We start from the raw sequence: 25376 nt of genomic DNA, 5'->3' as shown, positions 1-25376 counted from the left end.
AACTGCCAACGCGGACATCTAAAGAGCAGGAAGCTTTTGGGGTGGGCTGAGTTGTTTGGTTGTTTTTTACGCTTACGTAAGTGGAGGGGGCGGAGTATTAAGACCAACGGCAACAGCAAGACTGGGAGACGGAGACATTTTTAAAGAATGAATCTGGATGCAGCAAAGCATCATGGGTCTGAGGAGGAGGTCTTTTAGGCCACGTTTACACATAGCCGGGTATTTACAAAAACGGATATTTCCCCCTCTACGTTTTGAAAAATTCCATCATTTACACAAGATCGTTTTCAAAATCTCTTCATTTACACGAATTCACATAAATCCGCTGTTAAGGTGCTATGAGCCAATCAGAATCCTGGAAAAAACATCAACAAATGACACGTGTAACTTCCAGTTAAGGCTGATTTATGGTTCTGCGTTACACCAACGCAGAGCGTATGGCGTAGGGTACGCAGCGACGCACACCATACGGCGCGCATTGCCGCGTACCCTACGCCGTAGGCTCTGCGTCGCTTTACTTCCAAGACGGAATGAGACCCTGTCCACACGTAGCCGGATATCTGCGGATATCTGCTAAACCGGAGATATTTTCCTACGTTTTGACCTGTCATCCACACGAAAACGCAAATAAACGAAGGTTTAAAAAAACTCGGGCAAAGTGAAGATTTTTGAAAACTCTGTTTATGTAGATGCGTGTAGACACACACAACCGGAGTTTTGCGTTTTCGAACGTCACATTATGCTCCAAAACAACAACAAATCTGCTCTGACGTGCGACTTTTGTTTACTACAGATCTACAGATGATCCAGCATCTGTTCTCCAAGCTATTTATTAAATAAATGGTCTCTGGTCTTGACCACCGCTACGGTGAAGGGCCCGCGGAGCCCCCGCGGAGGTGCAGCTTCCCCGGAAGACCAGATGATCTACAGGTTAGAATGCTTATGAATGTGGTCGAAAACGCAGATCTTCGGTTATGTGTGGAAGGGTTTTTTTTTAAAAACGATGTAATGTGGATGCAAATTTTTTTTTAAACGGAGGGGGGAAATATTCATTTTTAAAAATACCCGGCTACGTGTGGACGGGGTCTGAGAGTCTTTCGTTTGGAGTGACAGAGAAGTGGAGTTACTTTTAAGTGTGACTTTAGAATATAAAACGGATAAAATACAAGAAAATATTGACGGTGGCCAAACAAATTGTAAACACAGGTCGCACACATGACGCTGGTGACGTTTCTGTCACATAATGTGACGTTCTGAACCCAAATGTCCATTTCCCTCCGTTTACAAGCAAACGTGAAAACTGAGTTTTTGAAAATCTCCACTTTGGCCGGAGTTTTCAGAAATGATCGTTTTTGGAGACTTTGAGCTCCGTTTTCGCGTAAACGAACGGCCAAAACGCATGAAAACGCCACCGTTTTTGCTATGTGGAAACGGGGCCTTAGAGATGTGTCCACGGAGGAGCTACGTGGACCAAGTCCTGTTAGAGCAGATACCTGGTTGTTGCTGCAACTTTCACGCAAACGCAGCAACGTAACTGACGTTTGCAGAGACGTAACTGACGTGGCTCTTCTTAGCACCCGAGCTGTGGAAAAACAAACCGGTTCTCAGCTGGTTTGCAAGTTGAACGAGTTGTGAACCAGAACCAGCCCTGGAACCGGTTTGGAGGTAAAGGGGTATCAGAGGTTGTTATGAACAGAAACAACGACCAACAAGCACAACATCTGCCTCAGTTTCATAGAAGTGAGCGCGAGCCGATAGATGAAGCTTAACTAAACCTGGGACATGTGACGGAATAATGACCCCAAACCTTCTCAGATGGGCGGAAAAAGAAAAGGATCGAGGTTCAGGTCGACATCCAGGACTGAACCGGGCCGTAATTCTGCAGCAAGGGGCCTTAGAGAGCTGCGTTCATATGAATAACTGCAAAGAAACATCTATGTTTCAAACTTATGGCCCGTTTATGGCGACATATTGATTAGTGGAGATCAGCTGGAACTATTCCGCGCCTCTCGGTGAACATTAAAAAGATCCGGTTGAGGAGTTTTAAACTATCGTCCCATTAAAATAAAACTATCTTTGTGTTCTGAGTGGATAATTAGACATCAAATGAACGACTAACAAAGAAGAGCAACTTTGGCAGAGGGACAGTTTTCCTGCTGCTTCTGCGATAGTTTGTGATCTGCTGCCCCCTGCTGGCGGATACTGAGAATACACTTAAGTCATAAAAGGATCATTCTCTTTTATTAAAACTGTATTTTATTAAGGTAATGACAAGTCGGCATTGTAAGAAAAACACCGAGATCCATTTATTTATTTTATTCTGTAGACTCACGGTTTAATTTTTCAGTCACTTATGGGTTTTCCAAATAAATATTTATTTATTTATTTTATTCTTTATTTCATTCATTAAAAGAAAAACAAAACAGTTAAATATAATTAAAACAAATCTCTTTCCTTGAATGAAAGGGAACAGAAAGACGACTAAGCTTATTTTATCTGTCCCTTTTTCCTAAGAAATTAAATTTCAATTTATGTAATAATAAAAAATAAAAAAAAATTACAAATTACGCAATTTAAAAAAAAAAGAAATTCCAAAAAATGTAATTTAAAAAAACAAACAAACAAAAAACAAAAACAAAACTACAACAAAGTTATAAAATAACACAAAATAGCTGTCGTCAAACACAGCTAGTCGTATTCTTTTTTGATTCAAAGAAAAAAAAATATGACATTGGTGCTAAAAAGAGAGAGAGAGAAAAAAAAGAAAACCCACCTAACTTTACAAATTATCATGATATTTCTTGATCAAACTGGCTTTTATTATTCTTTTAAATGTAATGTTTGATTTGCATTCTTTGGCTTCTGTATCCAGATTGTTCCATAAACTGATACCTTTTACAGAAACACAACGTTCCATTAATTTTGTCCTGAACTTTGTTTTTTTTAAAGATATCTGTTCCTTTTAAGTTATATCTACTTATTTTATTTTTTTTATTTTTTTCTGTATTGAATATAATTTAATGACTGACCTCTGCAAATGTTTCCGAGCAGATTGTTGTTCCGTGTGGAAATATCTTATTCGTGACATTTTTAATATCCGTTTCGTAGCACAACTGCAGATAAATATGACATTTACACTCAGCTCTAATCAACAGCCTCATCTGCGCTGCTGCCGGCATTTATGGTGGCTTCATCCGGTCTCAAGCTTCTCCAACCCTCTGTTTTTGTTTGTTTACATCTGTTTTGTTCATGTGGGTTACCACGGCAACCCTGTGAAATTTTTTTTTTTTTTACTCTCATTTAATTGGGAATCATTTGTCAAAATGTTTCAAAATATGCCTATTTGTGGAGAGAATATGTAGTATTTGAGTTACATAAAAGCTTGTTATTTGTTTTCTTCCTAATTGTCCTTGTGGTCAAGAACCCCCAACACAAAAATGGTTCGGCCGCTGATCAAAATTTGATGTTATCATTTAATTCAACCATTAGAATGGTCAAAATGTCCGGTCAGCACAAGTCCGGTGCTCAGAAAAGAAGAGAAAAGAGAAGAAGAGAAGAAGAAAATAGAGGCCTCAGAGATTCTCTACACAAATATTTTAAAAAGGAGGTGACGGTGAAGCTGGAATTAATAAAGTCAGCGTAGAGCAAGGTAAGAAACAGCACAGCCAACGTTTACCAACCTTGTAACTTAACCTAACTGGCTAGCTCTAATGTTAACGTCCATTAGCTTGTATAAAAACCTGAAGAGCAGAGGGAGAGGAGAGGAAGAGGAGAAGGAGAGATCCGGGCGCAGGGGGGCCCATCTTAGATTATTTTGTACGGGGCCCCGGCAGGACTGTCAGCTGGCCTGCCTCACGGACAGTGGGGACCTCATCTTCTCTGCTGTAGCTCCAAAAATGCAAAAATTAAATTTGAGCTGTTCCCGGCTACCTTTGTCTACCAGAACCGTGGTTCTGCAGAACCCGACCGCAGGAGGCGTGAGTAAGATGGAGTGTTGTTCCTGGAGAGAAAACACTTGTAACCCCACCAGGACGCCCCCCTAAGATAAACAATGACAAATAAGCCTAAATTAGTCCAATTAATACAAAACCAATAATAATTGCTATGTAAAGAAAGCAACAGATTGCCTGAACACCTTCCTTGGATGCACCCCTGTCCTGACCAAGCACCAGGCGACTGTCAAAGGAAAAACTCCCCGTGGAAAAGGAAGTAACCTCTGGAAGAACCAGAGTCGCCGAGGACGAGCATCTGCCTGGACCGGCGGGAAGTTGGGAGGACGGGAAAGAAGACTCTTCTGGAGACTGAAAGACTTACTTCTGGAATAATTATAATATATTCATCGGGCGACACCAAACGACTTGCTAGAAAGGAAAGTTTTAAAGGAGACCTATTATGAAAAACACGTTTTTTCTTGCTTTAACATATATAAAGTGATCTCCCCTCACCCTGCCAACACAGAGAAGATGGAAAGACACCAAATTCTGCAGGGTCTGTTCACCCCGCCCGGAGGATCCTTCCAGTGTCATGTGACTTCTACGAGCCGTTCAGAATCTCCAGGATTTCCATAGGTCGACCTCCGCTTCTGCTTCCCTCATTGTTTGGAAGCGGTGGCTGTTTGAACAACGAGGGACAGTAATAATTAGGTTTTGCATCGACACTTACCCTCATAAAAGGATCAGTACCAACAGCACGGACCCGGCAACTGCACACGAGTCAGCCGTAAGTGACGTTATTTTTTTTATGTTATTTATATTTGTCTACAAGTATGATCTTTGCATGGGCTAAGTATTTAGCTTAGCTCCGGTGTTACTCCGTGTTACAGTGCTCTATTAGTACCGTAATACATTTTCTTCTGTTCATGGTTTCAGATCTTCCAAGCACCTGGAGCTTCAACGACACTTTCAGAAGATGCACGGTCCTTCCTTGAGCAAACAATAGTGCATACATGTTATTTATATACAACTTATGTTCTTTTATTTTTTTCAACAATAAAGTTGCCATCTGTGAAAATTCAGTGTTGTGATTTCTTTACAGTTAACATGATTCATTTGTCTTGTAACATAAGAAATGAAATGATGAGGAAATGATGAGGAGTAAATAACTGTGGTGTACCTGTTTAGAATTCAATTAAATCTTCCTGTGTGAAGACGAGGTGACTAAAGGCTGATTTATGGTTCTGTGTTACACCAACGCAGAGACTACGGCGTAGGGTACGCGTCGATTTAACGCAGAACCGTAATCCTTAAGATCCGTTTACACCGTGTCATAAATGCATGTGAGCGCCCGACTATTGCGTCGAGCTGCGTGACATCGGACGCTCTCTGTCCACACTGAAACCATTAAACTCGCGGCCAGTTAGGACAGTCCAATAGAAAATAAAGCAATGGAATTTATTTTCTCACTGAAGTTCGATCGCATGGCATGGGAGACGTTTTGTGTACGCAGCCGCTGCTCGAGAGGCTTTGTTCCCTCCCCTGCTACACGTCATTCAGGCAGCCAATCAGCACAGAGCCTCATTATCATAGCCCCTCCCCTCAGAATCCCTCACAGAAAGTGAGGTTAGAAGCGGTAAAACTAGAAACATGGCCCACAGGCTGAATTTCTGATTTATGTAGAAAAAACAAGCTTTAGATTGTTTTTAAGACATTCAAGGCCTGTTAAAAATATACGTTAAATGCCATAATAGGTCTCCTTTAAGAGAAGATTTAAAAGTGAGCCAACAGCATTTGGGGGAAACTCGACAAAGAAAAATACGGTTTTATAATCCTTTCCTTTCCCTTTGTTTATGTCTTTCCCTGTTGACATTGGGTTAACAGGCTCCTAAATGCTTAAAACCAGCAAAACTGCCAAAATATATGCTTTTATAGAGATGTAGACACTTTCTGATGATCAATGCCTCGATGATGATGATGATTAGCAGCACCCAGCTGCAACTTACCCTTTTAAATCCTGTCGACGCAGGAGGGGGGTCCCCGAGCTGAAGCTTTAAAGAGAATGTACAGTATTTGCTAATTAGAGGAGTGACAGAGGAGCTCTGAACATCTTCTGGTTAAGCAGAACGGGATTTCTGCTCAAAGCGGCCGTTTCCATGCGCCGCCCTTCATCCAGACCCTCCGGCTGTCAGGTTTAAGAGCCGGGGCCTCGAGGAGCGGCGGAGCGTTACGACTTGGGAGTGAACCTGACATCCATCAATGCCAAGACGCTCGCTCTCGCAGTGAGGTTCTGCTTAAACTCCGGCGCTCTTCTGAACATCAAACATGTGAGAGCAAAGCGTTCTGTCTGTTGGTTTTATTTCTATTTAGACCAAAATCAACATTATCTTTCATGGATTTGAGACAACGCTGGACATATGAGGAAGTGGACCGAACAAGTTGTCCAAGAGTCATTTCATTGGATTTAAGGACGCAAAATAAAAAGTTAATGAAGTTACGGGCAAGTCGTGTTTTGTGGGTGTGGCCTAAAGTTTTCATTTTGATCTATATCTTGGGACTTAATGATCTAAAATCAATCCAACAGTCCTTGGAAACACCATGAACTCAACATCTCATGAACCTATTGATCCTTTGTCAAGCCCTGGCCATGTTGCTAGGTCGGGCAAAACTGTCATCTCTCCCGTCCACTTTTTACTTTCACTTTATGTCTAATTTAATGTATCAAAGAAAATCAACAGCAACTAGATATAAATAAAAAGGAACACTTCGGGTACCGTGGAGTTGGTTTAAAAAAAATGAGGTTTTTGGCAAAAACGATATATATTGATTAGTCTAGCTCCTGGAGCTTTTACAAAAATGTTTGACCTTTTTTTCTTCTTTTTTTTCTCTTTTCCTTTTTTCTCTTTTTTTCTTCTTTTTTTTTCCTTTTTCCTTTCCTTTTTGATCTCGACATTTCGACTTTTTTCTCGAAATTTGACTTTTTTCTCGAAATTTGACTTTTTTCTCGTCATTTCGACTTTTTTCTCAACATTTAAACTTTTTTCTCGACATTTCGACTTTTTTCTCAAGATTGTACTTCAACATTAATCTTGACATTTCGACTTTTTTCTCGAAATTTGACTTTTTTCTCGACATTTCGACTTTTTTCTCAACATTTCGACTTTTTTCTCGACATTTCGACTTTTTTCTCGAACTGCATAATGAAAAAAAAAATCTTCCCCCAGTTATAACTAATATAGAAACATGCAGCATGTGTTGTCTTCATTCTAAGGCTTATACAAGACTTTTCATTTTTTGCGGCTCCAGACATATTTGTTTTTTGTGTTTTTGGTCCAATATGGCTCTTTCAACATTTTGGGTTGCCGACCCCTGGTTTAGCTGATAGCACAGTGGAAGGTGTGGTCGTCGCAAAAATGTTAACAAAGCTACGAGCAAGTTTTTTGTGGGTGTGGCCTAAAGTTTTCATTTTGATCTATATCTTGTGACTTAATGATCTAAAATCAATCCAACATTCCTTGGAAACACCATGAACTCAACATCTCATGAACCTATTGATCCTTTGTCAAGCCCTGACCATGTTGCTAGGTCGGACAAAACTGTCATCTCTCCCGTCCGTTGTAAAAACAGGATTTTACATCACTTTATTCCTAATTCATGTACCAAAGAAAATCAACAGCAACTAGATATAAATAAAAAGGAACACTTCGGGTTTAAAAAACAGAGGTTTTCGGTGAAAACAAGATATTTTGATTATTTTAGCTGATAGCAAAGTGGAAGGTGTGATCGTCCTTGTAGCTTTATTGTAGTTCACGGTTGGTTTTGGGATGAAATGTATTCCTGTGATACTCTCTCTGTGTGCCCCGAGCACACCACTTAACCATTTTAAGAAAAATAAATAAAAGGGCTGTAGCCTGCTGCCGAGCCGACTTTCTTTTGGAAGTTTGGATCGGATTTCTGCTAGTTTGGGGATAAAAATACACTACAAGTGTTCCTCTTTACTAATACAGAGTTTTAAAAAAAGAATCCAGTGATTTATATTTGATACATAGAAAGTAAAAACTACGCTTTTTCCATTGATGTGAATGAGAGAGATGGCTGTTTGGTCCAACCGGATAAACCGGATGTAGCAACGGAGAAGGGTTTCTGATTAGTCAGCCAGGGACCTATCAGAAGGCCAAAAGGGTCAATTAAGATAAAAAATCTCCAATGTGGTGTATTTATACTCTAAGGTACATGTATTCTCGTATACTTGCATGCTTACATACTTTTACGGGGATCGGTGGGCCAGTAGGGGGCGCTATCATGAGTCAGCGTGGTGTAAAACTGTTTGTTTTTCTTTTTGTTCGTGTTGTTTTTGTGCCACTTTGTCCTAGGGTCGCCACCCATCCCGTAAAATACGGAATTGTCCTTTATTTGAGAAAAAAATGTTGCGTCCACGCGATTTGCCCCGTATTTTCCTTAACGCCCCATACGCCCCATACACACATCTGTCACACACACATCAACACTAAATGTAACAATAATGAACAAAATAAAACAGAGGAAACATTAAGGCCGGCAAAATCTTAGTGGCGGGACAACAGCACCTGCTGCGTCTGTGCCCAGATCTTTCTATGTGCCAGACAGCGGGAGGACTCGGGCTTCACCTCCAGGTAGGGCTTGGGAATTGGGAATTAAAAATTGCGTTCCGTATTGAACCAATACGGACATATATTATACTCCTATTTATTGATGTCATAATATACAGGTGAAGGTCGAAAAAATTTGAATATATTGCAAAACGTCATTCGTAGTAAATTTAACTAAAGGTGAAACAAATATATTATTTCCCCACTAAATTCAAAGTGAGATATTTCAAGCCTTTATTTGTTATGATTTTGGTGATTATGGCTCACAGTTTATGAAAACCCCAAATAAAAAATAAATTAGAGAATATTTTATGAAATCAATAAACAGTTCCATCATCAAAATTATAACAAATAAAGGTTTAACATATCTTGCTTTGCATGTAATAAGACTATGTAATATATTAGTTTCAACTTTTAAATTGAATTATTGAAATAAATTAACTTGTACAACATATTCTAGTTCAATTATTGAGATAAATTAACTTTTACACCATATTCTAGTGAATTATTGAAATAAATTAACTTTTACACCATATTCTTCACCTGTAGGCTATATTCATAGGAGGATATTTCAGTTGCTAGTATGGTTGTCAGTCTGTACAGTCATGCAAGTTCAATGCTATTAAAGCACTTTAAACTTTAAATCAAAGCATTTTGTTTTTTCATATAAAATAAACACATTTCTATGCAGTTTAGAAGTTTGGGGGCTTTTTTTTGGCGCCTGCGCTGCTGAAATCAGGGCGTCCCTTATTTCTATTTCTGAAAGGTGGCAACCCTACTCTGTCCCCATCTGGAAGGCGTTTTACAGAGTTTGGACAAACTTTCACATCATTCCAGCTTGGTATTACGAATCCTTTTTAATCATTTCTGGAACAAAATGAACTCAGTCTGTGGTGAAGAAACAGAGGAAATACATGTTTTTTTTTCAAAGATGCATGACTGGTGTAAACTCGGTGCCGGGGGTACGAGCCGAGCGGGGAGATAAATAAACAAGCACCTCCACAAGAAAACAAACTAGATTACCCACATTCACCAAAAATGTGTGTTCTGGTTCCCTGAAACCCTCCAACCCGTCCCTTCCCCTCGTCTCGGCGGCCGTCAGTAAACCGGACTCCGCTTTAGGATGTACGGCCTCCGGGACTTGGTGTTGTGGCCGGCTTGCCTCTTCAGGATGTAGGGCGACTTTCGTTTCAGCGGCACGTCGCTGTTGTCCTCGGGGAACTCCAGAGACTCTGGGAGGAACTGTGGGGGGGAAAGAGATGAGGGGGGGTCAGTCACAGGCAGAGGTGGAAAAAGTACTGAAAAATTTTTGAGTAAAAGTATCTTTACTTTGCTTAAATCCTACTCAAAGTAAAAGTAAAAGTACTCATCTAAAAATTTACTCGAGTAAAAGTACAAAAGTACTTCATTTAAAATGTAATTTGAGTAAAAGTTACTTTCAGTTATTTAATGCAAAAAAACGATTGTTACATCCCTGTTAATTTACTGTTTTTGTTTATTTATTATTTGTGAGTATCTGGTACTGGGGTGCAGAGGTTTGGTTGGGAGAGTGTTTCCTGTTGGAGGTGGCCTTTACTAAATCACCTGTCAGCTCAGGTCCTCTGGTGTGGGAGGAGCTGGAGCTGCTGCAGGTGTGCTGATGGAGAGCGACGCCCACCTCTACCGGAAGCCAACCAGAGGGAACCTCTCCCCCTACAAAGCTGCTGCTGGAGCAGTGCTCTTTGGCAGTCATCTCACTCAAACCCATGTGTGAAGACGTGCTGTCCGTTCTGGATGTTGTGTGAGCTTTGGGGCTAAATGTTTGGTTTCCCTCAGCCTTTCTGCCCTTAAGTTTGGTTCCTGCTAAATCTTGTTTGTTGTATCACTTGTGAATGGAAGCAGTAAGGTAAATATTAGATGGCTCCAACGCCTGACTGATGTAAAAGCCTAATTTGTTGAGGATTGATTTAGAGTAGTTAGTTTAGTATAGTTAATTTATGTGTAATTTTGTTTTGGTTAAAGGTTAGGTTTAGTTAGTGGATTTATTATTTTAAGGTTAGGGTCCAGTTCTTTTTGCTTATTTCTTTGGGTTACGTTGGAGTCATTTTCTTTATATAAACTTTAGTTCTTGGGTTTAATTTGTAAACTGCTTTCCATACTGTTGTAAATAGTCACTTGCATCATTTTTAAACCTGAACAAAAGAACCATTGGGTCAAAAATAAAACATATCTTTACTTGCAAAACCTGCCTTTCATTTTGCGTATTCTGTGATCCTAGTAGCAGAGTACGTAATAACGATGAGTCGCGAATCAAATTAATCAACTTCGAGGCATATTAAAGTACAGATCCACACTTGTTTGAGTACATTTTTTTAGATGTTGATGTCTAGAATGCTGAAAGCTCCGTTCTGCCGGGCAGGCACATTTTACACTGCATTATAATGTTGTTTCTTTTTGTTGAATGCGAATAAGTCTTCCAAGTTTGGCCAAGGGTTTTTGTTGTTTTTGTGGCTGGTTTCTGCCCGCATTTAATTTTTTCACCATAAATTTTCTACTCAGTAACGTGAGGGGGTTCAAATGTAGTGAAGTAAAATACTTCGGTCAAAATGTACTCGAGTAAAAGTAAAAATTACATATTTCAAAATCTACTTAGAAAATTACAAATTACTCGTAAAAAGTACTCAATTACAGTAACGTGAGTAAATGTAATTTGTTACTTTCCACCCCTGGTCACAGGCGACAAGGACGTCCAGGTTCAAGAGAACCAGGATGCACTTAAGGCTGCAGTACCTGAACCGACCACCAGAGGGGGCTGGGAGCCTGAAGCTGTGAGTGAATCTCTATTCAGCTTCACATTGAAGCTTTACAGCAGGAATTAAAACAAAAAAACAGTTTTGATCCCCATATCTAGATTTTTTTTAATGTATTTATTTATTTTTTTAGATAAAATCCTACAAAGCAAACAGTTGAGACCAGTGGTTGCTGGTGCAAAAAAATGTAATTTAAAGTTTTAGTGAAGCAGTTCAGTTCTGCTGCAGTGGAAAAAGAAAAAAAGTGGGGATTTATCATTTCAACACTGTTATTTTGTATTGTTTTTTTCTTCCTGGTTTGGGTTCAGTTTATTTTACACATTAGAGAGAAGAGAAACATGAACATTTTCATTGTTCTGTCTAGAATTTATATTATTTAAAAAGATAACGTTCGGGCCCAAGCTCCTTTACCTCCAGTTTGTCCTCTAAAACGCTTCGAGAAAGGGTGTCTTTGTAAAGAAACAACCGCATTTAGTTTAGTTCCCTCAGTTTTGCTTGTGTCTGCCATTTTGCTCAGATAAAAAAGACGGGGAAAGAATTGTCCAATCATACGATACGAGTACGTCACGATACTGATCGCTGATTCGTAGCTGATAACCCTTTACGGATCTAATTCAAACCTAATTTATAATCTATTTTTAATAATAATAAATAATAATAACTAATTTATAATAAAAATAATAATAATAATAATACATTTTATTTATAAGGCGCCTTTCAAGGCACTCAAGGTCGCCGTACAACATCAAATAAAATCAATAAAATAATTAAGACAGACTCATGGAATAAAAACAGTCTGCACAGAACCCGTAGCAGGCAGGCACAAACAGGGGAACATCAGCTCTCATATGCCAGTCTGAAGATGTGGGTTTTGAGGAGGGACTTGAAACGGGAGAAGGAGTCAGTGTTCCTGAGGTCAGGGGGGAGGGAGTTCCAGAGATGAGGGGCAGAGTGGCTGAAAGCTCTAGACCCCATGGTGGACAGACGGACTGGGGGGACGGTGAGGGTGATGGAAGAGGCAGACCTGAGAGACCGGGTGGGGACATTCAGTACTGGAGTTGAGGGGGGATGAGGGGGGATGGCATCCCCCCCTGAAATAAAAACGCTCCAAATCATCCCCCCTGTAAAACTGCCATCCCCCCTTTCCATTCCTTATGTCAATTCATCAATGAATGTGGTTTTACTGCTATTTCAACATTTAGAGTCATCAACAATAACACCAGAAAAATAACTTATTTGACAATTTTCACCTGTTTCAAGTAAATTTTCACTTGAAATAAGTAGAAAAATCTGCCAGTGGGACAAGATTTATCTTCTCATTACAAGCAAAAAAATCTTGTTCCACTGGCAGATTTGTCTGCTAATTTTAAGTGAAAATCTACTTGAAACAGGTGAAAATTGTTGTTTTTTTTTTCCAATTATGAGTCTTGTTTTAAGTGTAATGAGATTTTTTTTACTAAAATGAGACATTTAACTAGAAATAAGACAAATATTCTTGTTAAGATTGTGAGTTTTTGCATTGATCCATTTTACTTATCCTGTGAAGGACAGAGTCATATTGATAAATTCAGAAAACTGTTTTTTATTGTTGTGTTTTGATGTATTTGATGTAAGCCCAGTGGATATTTAAAGCTTACAGAAGGCTGCATTTAACTGCTGCTATGTCATTCCTGCAGTATTTCTGCAGGTGTTTTGGTCACTGCTATTATTTGTAATATATTATATTATTTGTAATCAGCACAAATTATCTGTCCCCATATGATCAAATCCACCATCCCCCCTGATTTTTTTTTACAACTCGAGTACTGGGGACATTGATGTGAAGGAGGTCAGAGAGGTTTGGGGGAGCGAGGTTTTGGATGGCCTTAAATGTATGGAGGAGGATTTTGAAATTGATCCGGTGTTTGATGGGGAGCCAGTGGAGTTGGTGGAGAATGGGAGTGATGTGGCTGGTGGAAGGTGTCCCGGTGATGATGCGGGCTGCAGCGTTCTGGACCAGTTAAAGTTTATGGAGGAGTTTGTGCGGGAGACCAAAAAGAAGGGAGTTTCCGTAATCCAGGCGGGAGGTGACAAGTTAGTGTACCAGGATTGCGGCGCTGTTGGGAGTGAGTGAAGGGCGGAGGCGGTTGATGTTGCGGAGATGGAAGTAGGCGAACCGGATGGTGTTGTTGATGTGGGAGTGGAATGAAAGGTAGCTGTCAAGGACGACACCCAGACTCTTGACCTGAGGGGAGGGGGAGACCGAGGAGTTGTCTATGGTAAGGTAGAAACTGGGATGTTTAGTGAGGGTGGACCTAGAGCCAATGAGGACTATTTCAGTTTTGTTACTGTTTAACTTGAGGAAATTGGAGGAAAACCATGATTTGATTTCCTGCAAACAGGCACAGAGGGAGGAGGGTGGGAAGGTGGAAGTAATAAGACTGCAACTGCACACTATTCCTTTATACTATATTAGTATAACATACTATTTATTATACTGTACTTACTATGTTTATAGTACATTTATTCAGTTTCTTTTTTACTGTATTTCTAATTTTTTTTATTTTTCATACTTATAATTTATCTTTATTGTTTATTTACCGGTAGTCTGAGTTCATGTTGTCCGACTTTGAGCTCCTGTAGCACCCGATCAATAAAGGACTATCTTATCTCATCTTATCTTATCTGAGAGATCTGAGAGATCCTCAGGTCACATGCTTATTATTCTGACCCAAAATCCTTTGGTTTCTGAGATCGAAACCCTTATATGCCCCGCTTCGAGGACAGAAACCCGACCCGAAATCGGTCAAATAAGAATCGTAATTCTCATTTAATACGATTCAGAAATGATATAAAATATCCCCAAATCGATTTTAAATAATAATAGAAAAAAGAAAATCTTTTTTTCGGATGTCGCCGTTTTGGCGTGCCACAAGGCTCAGTTTTTCATAAAGAAGCACTTTTATTAATAAGTACAGTTCTATCTTAGTGTGGATAAATGTTTAAAATATAATAAATGTGAAAAAAGACACTTAAATGGTCCATTTATCACTCTCTGCAGACTGAAGCGGATCATGAACATCCTTTGCCTCCCTACAGATCAAAGCAGAAGTACTTATGAATCGAATCGTGTCCCTAAATATCGATATTGATATAATCGGAATCAAATGGAATCCTGAAATAGTAAAAGATTCCCACGCCTAATAAAAGCTAACCGGACTAAAACGGCTAACTGATTGACAGGCTTCATGTGTTTGTCCAGTTCCTCTCATACAGTCTACGTAGAGAACTTGTTGAACTTGTTGAGCCACAAGTCTCGGTACTCTGTCCCCTCCTGTTCCATATTTACATGCTACCTCTGACCCGGACCATAATGGGGATTACAGTTTTATGCTGATGACACTCAGCTGTACGTGCACAATTTTCTTCAGTTCAATGACAAAAAAGAAAGAAAACATCTGAGGTCATTCAAATGCTGTTGGTTCACTTTTAAATCTCCTCTCAAAAGGTTCCTTTTTAGCAAGTAGTTTAGTATCGCTCGATTAATTGAAAAGTGTTTAAGAAACCCGCCGGTTCTACAGCTGAACATCAACATTCAGCCTAAAAGAAAGGATTTTATTCATTTTAATTGTACTCCGGAGGTCAATGATCGACTTTGTTGTCGTTTCATCTGACCTTCGGCCGCATGTCTTGGACACTCGGATGAAGAGAGGGGCTGAGCTGTCAACTGATCACCACCTGGTGGTGAGTTGGATGCGCTGGCGGAGGGAGAGGTTGGACAGACCGGGCAGACCCAAACGGATTGTGAGGGTCTGTTGGGAACGTCTGGCCGAGCCCTCTGTCAGGGACATCTTCAACTCTCACCTCCGAGAGAACTTCTCTCAGATCCCGGGGGAGGCGGGGGACATTGAGTCCGAGTGGATCATGTTCTCTGCCTCCATTGTCGAAGCGGCGGCTCGAAGTTGTGGTCGCAAGGTCTCCGGTGCCTGTCGTGGCGGCAATCCTAGAACCCGGTGGTGGACACCGGAAGTACAGGATGCCGTAACTGAAGAAGGAGTCCTACCGGGCTATGTTGGCCGGTGGGACTCCTGACGCAGTAGATGGGTACCGGCAGGCCAAGCGGGCCGCGGCTCGGGCAGTCCTGGAGGCAAAAACTCGGGTCTGGGAGGAGTTCGGGGAGGCCATGGAGGAAGACTTTCGTTCGGCCTTGAGGAAATTCTGGAGGACCGTTCGGCGCCTCAGAAGGGGGAAGCAGTACTCTGCCGGCACTGTTTATGGTGTGGGTGGGGAGCTGTTCACCTCGACTGGGGACATAGTCGGACGGTGGAAGGAATACTTCGAGGATCTCCTCAACCCAAATGCCTTCCACTGAGGAAGCAGAGAGTTGGGGCTCGGAGGCGTGCTCATCCATCACCCAAGCAGAGGTCACTGAGGTAGTTCGTAAGCTCCTCAGTGGCCGGGCACCGGGGGGGATGAGATTCGCCCTGAGTACCTCAAGTCTCTGGATGTCGTAGGGCTGTCTTGGTTGACACGCCTCTGCGACATCGCATGGAGGAAGGGGACAGTACCGCTGGAGTGGCAAACCGAGGTGGTGGTCCCTCTTTTTAAAAAGGGGGACCGGAGAGTGTGTTCCAACTACAGGGGGATCACACTTCTCAGCCTCCCCGGGAAAGTTTACGCCAGGGTACTGGAGAGGAGAATACGGCCGATAGTTGAACCTCGGTGTCGGTGTCGATGTCGATGTCGATGTACTGGACCGTCGTGGTGAAGAAAGAGCTGAGTCGAAAGGCGAAGCTCTCGATTTACCAGTCAATCTGCGCACCTACCCTCACCTATGGTCATGAACTTTGGGTAGTGACCAAAAGGACAAGATCGCGGATACAAGCGGCCGAGATGAGTTTCCTCCGCAGGGTGGCTGGACGCTCCCTTAGAGATAGGGTGAGGAGTTCGGTCACCCGGGAGGAGCTCGGAGTCGAGCCGCTGCTCCTTCACATTGAGAGGAGTCAGCTGAGGTGGCTTGGGCATCTGTACCGGATCCTCCTGGACGCCTCCCTAGGGAGGTGTTCCAGGCATGTCCCACCGGGAGGAGACCCCGGGGAAGACCCAGGACACGCTGGAGAAACTATGTCTCTCAGCTGGCCTGGGAACGTCTCGGACTCCCCCCGGAAGAGCTGGAGGAAGAGCTGGAGGAAGAGTCTGGGGTGAAGGAAGTCTGGGCATCCCTGTTGAGACTGCTTCCCCCACGACCGGGTTCCGGATAAGTGGAAGAAGATGGATGGATGGATGGATGGATGGATGGATGGATGGATGGATGAATGTATATCCGGTTTCTGCATCCTCACCCTCTCGTCCCGGCTCTGCAGCTCCCGGCAGATGTGTCGTAGGCTGTACAGGTCCTCCAGCAGCTGGAGGCCCCCCTCCCTCAGCTCCTCCTCCGCCGCCGCCACCGCCGCTGCCGCTGCCGCCTGGTCCTCGCCGTCCCAGGAGCCCCGGTGCAGGACCCCCACCGTCCTGCACAGGCTGGACAGGGACGCCTGCCAGTAGGGGGCGCTCTGCTGGCTGTGTCTCACCTGCAGAGACGGGACGGAGCCGGTCAAGACCGTGACACCAGACCAGGACCCCAGGCCAGGATCCCAGAGGGGGACCCCAGACCCGAACCCCAGCAGGATGGAGACCAGGACTCCAGACCGGGACCCAGGAGGGGGACCCCCAGCCAAATGGGGACCAGGACCCCAGACTGGACCCCAGACCGGACGGCCCGCCGGATTGAGACCGGGACCCCAGACCGGACCCCAGACTGGGACCCCAGATCGGACCCAAGACCGGGACCCCAGATCGGACCCCCAGCCGGATGGAGACCAGGATCCCCGCCCCCCCGCCCCATCAGAAGGAATCATGGGTAAGGAGCAGATCTAATTTGTCTTTTATTATCCTTGAACCCATCGGACGTCATCCTTCTTTTTGACAGAAATCCTGCCGATGTTCAGGGAAACTGAGCTGGAACTTTAAATAAAAACATAGAAAACATAAAAAAAAAAAATTATCCGAGAGAAATAAAAGTGGAAGCCGCTGCAGGACCTTAAACACACTTTAGACACGTAAGAACATACTGTATTTTTTAACCTTCTCCGTGGCTGACTTTTATCTTGTAATGATTGTATTTTAACTTAAGAAATAAACAAAAAATGTCTTATTATATAAACTTAAAATTTCGAGGAAGAAAAAAAACTAAAATTCCAACTTTATCAACTTTATAAAGCAAATTCAGAAATAAAAAAGATTATAAATTTGATCTCAACCCAAGAAAAGCATGTGAAGGAAGTAAATGTTACAGATGAATACGGGTTGTTTTAATTATCCACACGTACGTAGAGGCTGCATTTGTACCTGGGGGCTTCTTGGGGGCCCTGGGGGTTTGCGGGGGGGTTGTGGGGGCATCAGCATCATTTGCTTTGAGACATGAAAGTTTCCTGGCAGGAGACGCAAGATCAAAGCTGTAGATGTTGAGGGAGCTGCTCACACGTGAGCTGCACAAAACGTTCGGCCCAAACTCGCCTCATTTTGGCCCAAACTCGACCTGTTTTGGTCCAAACTCGCCTCATTTTGGTCTGTTTTGTATCAAACTCGGCCCTTCTGCCCTAAACTCGACTCATTTTGGCCCAAACTCGACCTGTTTTGGCCAACACTCGGCTCATTTTGGCCCGTTTTGGCCCATTTTGGCCCAAACTCTGTCCTTTTATCCCAAACTTGGCCTGTTTTGGCCCAAACTCGGCCCGTTTTGGCCAACACTCGGCTCATTGTGGCCTGTTTCGGCCCAAACTTGGCCCTTTTGTCCCAAACTTGACTCATTTTGGCCCGTTTTGGCCCAAATTCGACCTGTTTTGGTCCAAACTGGGCTCATTTTGGCCCGTTTTGGCCCAAACTCGGCCCGTTTTGGCCAACACTCGGCTCATTTTGGCCTGTTTTGGCCCAAACTCGGTTCATTTTGACCCGTTTGGCCCAAACTCTGCCCTTTTGGGCCAAACTCGACCCGATTTGGCCTAAACTCGGCTCATTTTGGCCCATTTTGGCCCAAACGTGCCCCTTTTGTCCCAAACTCGGCTCATTTTGGCCCGTTTTGGCTCAAAGTCAGCATATTTTGGCCCTTTTTGGCCCAAACTCTGCTCATTTTTGGCCCAAACTCGGCCACAAACCCACCAGACGTGGCCCGAGTCTTCCTTGTCTATGGTCTTCGTGCCAGGCCTTGCCCTCAACATGTTCAGCATCTTGAACATGAACCTCATCTTGCTCGTTCAGGCCCGTACCGAACCCATGTTTCCTGTCACAAACTCAACAAACTTCATCAGGATCCTCCCACTAACACCTCTGATCTGGGCTCTGCAGCATCGCTGCACCAGAGAGCCAGCAGATCTCCTGATTTAAAGAATGACGCTCTAGTTTCCCCCCCGACCATCACCTCCGAGGGGCTTCGAGCATCGGCAGAAATGATCCAATCTCACGTGTGATCTGTGTGAGAGGGAGATGCGTCGCCATGACGACGTCTCCCTGACTTCATCTCCCTCGGCTGCAGCACCACCGACGATGGTTTCATCATCTGTTGCACGTTTGATCTGTATAAATCAACGTCTGATTTGTCGAAACCCCCCGTTATTGATTATCGGTTCGAGCAGGGAGGGGACGCTGATGGTCCAGGGTTCGGGGGGGGTCAGAGGTCACAGGGCAGCTACGTACCTTGGAGCTGAGGAGGCTGCTGAGGAGTTCTTCTGCGAGCGCTCGCTGCTCCTGGTCCACATCTGTCAGGAAATGATATCAGATATTGATTAATTATAGGATCTTTATCCGTTTCACCCTTTTTTTCTCCCCTAAATTATTGATTTAAACATCAATCTAACCAAAACCCATCTGGGCTAATAAGAATAAGACTCCTGAGTCTTCGTCTCGTCCCACCGGGCGGAATATTTCTCTGATTTCTCTCGGATTGGTACCTACGCACTCAATTTTCCCCTTGATTTATTTTTCCGTCTCCGTTTTCCAGCCGTTTTCTCTCCACATCAATAAAGATGAGGTTCGGAAGAGTATTAGGGCCAGGCAGGAGAAAATAAAAATAATATTTTAGAGGAGGAAGATTTTTTTTCCATTATGCACTTTGAGAAAAAAGTCGAAATGTCGAGAAAAAAGTTGAAATGGCGCGATTAATGTTGAAGTACAATTTCGAGAAAAAAGTTGAAATGTTGAGAAAAAAGTCAAAATTTGATGACGATATTGATTTGAAACACATATCACACATATGCAGTTGCATAACTTGGGAAACGTATCCTTAACGTTCCACTCCAAGGATGTAAGTTAGTTAGTTAGTTACGGCTGCTGCTGCATAGCTGTCAGTCGCTCTAACTGGATTTGATGGGGCAGAGGAGACATTTCGACTTTATTCACAAAATTGTATTTCAACTTTATTCTCGAAATTTCAACTTTTTTCACGAAATTTCGACTTTTTGCTCGAAATTGTATTTCAACATTAATCTCGACATTTCGACTTTTTTCTCAACATTTCAACTTTTTTCTTGAGATTTCAACTTTTTTCTCGAAATTGTATTTCAACATTAATCTCGACATTTAGACTTTTTTCTCAACATTTCAACATTAATCTCAACATTTAGACTTTTTTCTCAACATTTCAACTTTTTTCTCGACATTTCGACTTTTTTTCTCGAAGTGCACAATAAAAAAAAAATCTTCCCCTCAAATATTTTTTCTTGCATGGCCCTGATATTCTTCCGTAATGAGGTGAACTGAAGTAACTCTTAGTTCTCATTTTACATACGTCTCATTTTGTGCAGTTTTTTAATGACATCATATTTATCAGACGTCACTTTAGCAGATGTAGATGTTACTCTGGATTTCTGATATTTCTTCCGATCGTGGGTATAATTGCTAAAATATTTCCAAACTCACACTGGTTTTTAGTTCTCTCTTAATGGTTGTATACAGCTGGAACCAGTTGCATCATGGGAGGCTTTATCTTCTGAAAGTCCCGTCTTTTACAAGCGTATGTGGAGCTGTTATTCTGCTCCACATCCGCCGGCGTTCCCAGCGTTCCTGCCGCTCCACACCTCCCCACTCCCAAACTTCTGGACTCCAACGTTCGTCACATCGAACCCAATCAAATCCTTCCACATTCAGACTTTGGTTTTCTTCCAAACCGGATTTCTTTTTCTGTCTTTGTGCCACTTTAAGACTCACGGATTCCTGGGTCTGTGTGGGTTCGTAAGCACGAGTGGGTTTAATGTTTCCTTGTGTTTGAAAATCATGCATATACATGAGTTCACGTGTAAAAGATCCCACGTATATTCATGTAAAGACGGGTTTTATAGTTTAAAATCAACACACGTGTAAAGAAAACCGCCTTACCCTCATTTATACCTGCTTACACTCAGGTTTAGTTGTATTTTTATACTTTAAAATCCATCTATACGGATATATGTGTCAGTAAATATAATATATTGTATATATTCGTGCTTTAAATACATATATTTGGTAGAAATGCACACTTACACTTGGTTATTAAAATATAAAATACATGAATACATACGAAGACGTGGGTTTTACGTACATGTCATTCAGAATTATACCTGGATTTATATATTTACATGTGGATTTAAAGTATAAAATGTATTAAATAATTTTGGATCATTTAGCAAAAAAGCGGCTTCAGAGATTTCTTTTGGTTTATTTGTTAATTTATTTATTAACCAAGGTTTCCACTCCGCATCCTTGACCTTTATTATTCTTATGATTATTCTTATTCTTATGATTATTATTATCATCATCATCATCATCATCATCATCATCATCATCATCATCGTTATCTTATTATTATTATTATTATTATTATTATTATTATTATTATTTTCATCGTGATTATTGTTATCGTTATTATTATTATTATCTTAATCGTCGTTATCGTTTTATTATTATTATCATCATCATCATCGTCGTTATCATTATCGTTATTATTATTATTATTATTATTATTATTATTATTATTATTATTATTATTATTATTATTATTATTATTATTATTATTATTATTATTATCAGTATCATTGATTATTGTTATTTTTGTTGTTAACATTAGTATTTATATCATTATTTAGACCAGATTAAAAAAATGATTATTTTAACAGCCATGATGCGAAAGTATAAATAATTATGGTTATTTTAGACTATTTTTATAAATATGAATATAATATAATATTATATATATATATATAATATATATATTTTTTATTATATTTTATGAATATAATAACATGAATGTAAGATACAATACTGAGAAAAAGTCTCTTTTTAGAAAAAACTAAATGAAAAAATATGTTATAATAACTTTCCAGACGCTGAGATCCAATCAGAGGATCCAGGAAGCTGCTCCCCTAGAACCGGCTGCTGCTCACCTGAACAGAGGGCTGCACCTGCCAGGCAGAGCAGCAGGAAACACGCCAGCTGAGCCTGCATCTCGTCGGGGGAAGAAAGGACGTTTCCACGGAGGAGAATCACCTGAGGAGGAATTTAGTCCAGGAGGTTTGAGGTCGGACAGAAAAGAGATGCTGCTGCTTCTTCTCCTCCAGGAGCTGCAGGGTTGTGGAGTTGGTGGCTCCATCGCCTCCGTTTATAAGAGCCCTGAGCCCCACCCCCCCCCCACCCACGGCCCCCCCACCCACGGGCCCCTCCTCACCCACCTCTCCTCAAATCACATCTCCATCCTGCCGTCACTCCGGAGACGTCACTCCGGCATCACCGAGTGGAAGGTCTGAGCGTCACGGTCCTGGAGATCTGCTCCTCTGATGGATGGATGAACTCGGGGTCGGGGAGGACGCAGGCTCACTCTGTCATTCATCTCACTCTGTCATCCGCCTCACTCTGTCATCCATCTCACTCTGTCATCCACCTCACTCTGTCATCCATCTCACTCTGTCATCCGCCTCACTCTCAGTCTCACTCTTTCTGGGGGGGGGGTCTGTTCATCCTCAAATACCAGGATGAAGAGACTCAGGTGTTCAGCACTCATCCATCCATCCATCCATCCATCCATTCATCCATTCATCCATTCCACAATCAATCCATCCATCCTTCCATCCATCCATCCATCCATCCTTCCATCCGTCCATCCATCGTTTCATGCTTCCATCCATCCATCCATCCATCCTTCCATTCATCCATCCATCCTTCCATCCATCCATCCTTCCATCCATCCATCCATTCATCCATCCATCATTGCATCAATCCATCCGTCCGTCCGTCCATCATCCATCCATCCATCCTTCCATTCCACAATCAATCCATCCATCCATCAATCCATCCATCTGTCCATCCATTAATCCATCCATCCATTCATCCATTCATCCATTCATCCATTCATCCATTCATCCATCATAGCATCCATTCATCCATTCCACAATCAATCCATCCATCCATTCATCCATCCATCCATCAATCCATCCATCTGTCCATCCATTAATCCATCCATCCATTCATCCATTCATCCATTCATCCATTCATCCATTCATCCATTCATCCATCATTGCATCCATTCATCCATTCCACAATCCATCCATCCATTCATTCATCCATCCATCCATCCGTCCGTCCGTCCGTCCATCCATCCATCCATCCATCCATCCATCCATCCATCCATCCATCCATCCATCCATCCATCCATCCATCCATCCATCCATCCATCCATTCATCCATTCCACAATCAATCAATCCATCCATCCATCCTTCCATCATCCATCCATCCATCCATCCATCCATCCATCCATCCATCCATCCATCCATCCATCCATCCATCCATCCATCCATCTTCACCAGTTCCTCTCACTGGGGAGGAGAAGCAACTCCACTCCGAGTCCCCCACAAATGACTGTGGTCCGGTTGGCGTCATTGAGAGGTTACTGAGAGGTCATTGAGAGGTCATTGAGAGGTCACCGGTACGGTTCTCCATCGAGTTTCCTCCCTAACCCCCCCCAGAGTTGTGGCCTGGACTCTGTGCACCCTCATTGATGGTCATGAACTTGATGAGTGACCATCCTGGACTGGTCCAGTCCTGAACCCTGTAGTGACGGTAGTGACCCCCAGAGACCCGTCCAGACTGGTCCAGTCCTGAACCCTGTAGTGACGGTAGTGACCCCCAGAGACCCGTCCAGACTGGTCCGGTCCTGGACCCTGTAGTGACGGTAGTGACCCCCAGAGACCCGTCCAGACTGGTCCAGTCCTGGACCCTGTAGTGACGGTAGTGACCCCCAGAGACCCGTCCAGACTGGTCCAGTCCTGAACCCTGTAGTGACGGTAGTGACCTCCAGAGACCCGTCCAGACTGGTCCAGTCCTGGACCCTGTAGTGACGGTAGTGACCCCCAGAGACCCGTCCAGACTGGTCCAGTCCTGAACCCTGTAGTGACGGTATTGACCCCCAGAGACCCGTCCAGTCCAGACGTCCTGGGAACGAGTCCACAGGTCCAGCGCTCATCACTGTTTACCGGCTGCTGCACCTCATAAGGACCAGGACCCGGACTGCTCTACGTCTTCCAACCTTGAGCACAGCGTTCCACTCTGTTATCGAGACTTGGATTATGTTCCACGGCTGATTGATTCCAGAGGGTTCACTTACTTTGTCCTGCCAGACAAACCCACCGAAGGGAACGGCTACAGTTAAAAAGTGTAAACATGTCTGCAGTGACTCTGCAGTCCCCCCCACCTCCCGCTGGATTCAAACCACCGCCAGATTCAGATACCGGAGGAGCGGAGCCTGCTCTAACTCGGTTAGCCGTCTCCAAGTGGACCATATTTACTTTTGGGGGGAGATAATTCTCCGCAGGAGCCAATTAGAGAGTGGAAAGCTGTAAACAGAGCCGGGTGATTTTCTGTTTGCTTACATGACTGCTGATCTGAATCTGGGGGAGTTTGGATGTGGAATGCTGCTCAAGGCGTCCGGGGGTCAAATGACAGAACAGATTCATTCTAATATAAAGTAATCATCCAACTGATGATCAAAGTTGCTGAAATCTTCCTGTCCTTTAGGCCGAAGAAGAGGCAAACCAGGCCCAGGACATAACACTGCCAACACTTCCTTTTCACAATAAAACCTCCATTAGCTGTCTAATATAATTAGTTTTAAGCCAATGACAACAGTGTTTTAGGACCATTTCAGGAAACCAAAGTTAAATTCCAGGAAAACATTTTTACTTAATTTTTTTTAAATTCCCATTGTGGTTTTGTGTATAATCGTTACAAAGACCTGTGAAGTGAAGTCAAATATCATAAACACGATGGGAGTCAAAAGCTACTTTGGCTGGTTTTTGCAGATTTGACCCAAAGAGATCAGAAACAAACACCAAAAAAACAAAATATTCCTTTAAACACGACTGAAACTAATGTTTTAACAAAAATTTGTGCTTCTTTAAATGGAAAACGGGAAGATTTGGGAATCTAACATCCAAATTGTGGTTTGGTAGCACAGCAGCGTTTTTTTTTAATATTGTTGGGTAGGCTAGCGAGTAAAAGTCAGAATTATTGACTCGATAAAATATTTTTATTCTCATAAATCTTCACATAAATCTTTTTGAGGCCATGTGATGAACTCAAAATCCATCAGGACCATTTGAAGAGAAAATACTGAGGACGAGCTAAAATTACAAGGAAGAAAATGTTATAAATGTACGAATTTACAAAAACTAGACCTAGCTAGCTAGCGTAAATGTTTCTGAGAGTAGCGCAACGGTCTATTGTGAGAGAAATCATTACGTGGCGGAAACAGAAGTAAAATCCAAATATATAAACTCAGACTTTATAAATCCTGAAATTAGCTACAAAAAAAACTGCAGCGGTTTTTTGAATATTGTCTTGTGTCTTGAATATTGTCTCAGAATTATTAACTTCATCAAATATTTTTACGTAAATATGATCTTTTTTAGTAGGATACAGACGACGGGTCATTTTTATTCTCACACTGATGACGTGTCTTGGGGCCCCCTGGTGGTGAGGAGTGGTCATG

The 25376-nt window shown here is 42.4% G+C and overlaps 1 protein-coding gene across 1 annotated transcript; it reads right to left on the bottom strand.

Moving 5' to 3' along the window:
• Nucleotides 1-9417: 9417 nt before the first annotated feature.
• On the bottom strand, nucleotides 9418-21952 carry nts (neurotensin). Its single transcript, XM_061722438.1, has 4 exons — nucleotides 21780-21952; nucleotides 19060-19121; nucleotides 16671-16898; nucleotides 9418-9802 (listed from the first exon to the last, which is right to left on the bottom strand). Exons 1-4 carry the CDS (start codon nucleotides 21838-21840, stop codon nucleotides 9659-9661), a joined length of 495 nt encoding a protein of 164 aa, XP_061578422.1. The 5' UTR covers nucleotides 21841-21952; the 3' UTR covers nucleotides 9418-9658.
• Nucleotides 21953-25376: the final 3424 nt, after the last annotated feature.

This window comes from Cololabis saira, chromosome 5 (assembly GCF_033807715.1).
Source record: "Cololabis saira isolate AMF1-May2022 chromosome 5, fColSai1.1, whole genome shotgun sequence".
NCBI classification, from domain to species: Eukaryota; Metazoa; Chordata; class Actinopteri; order Beloniformes; family Belonidae; genus Cololabis; species Cololabis saira.
This window is presented reverse-complemented; position numbering and strand designations above follow the sequence as displayed.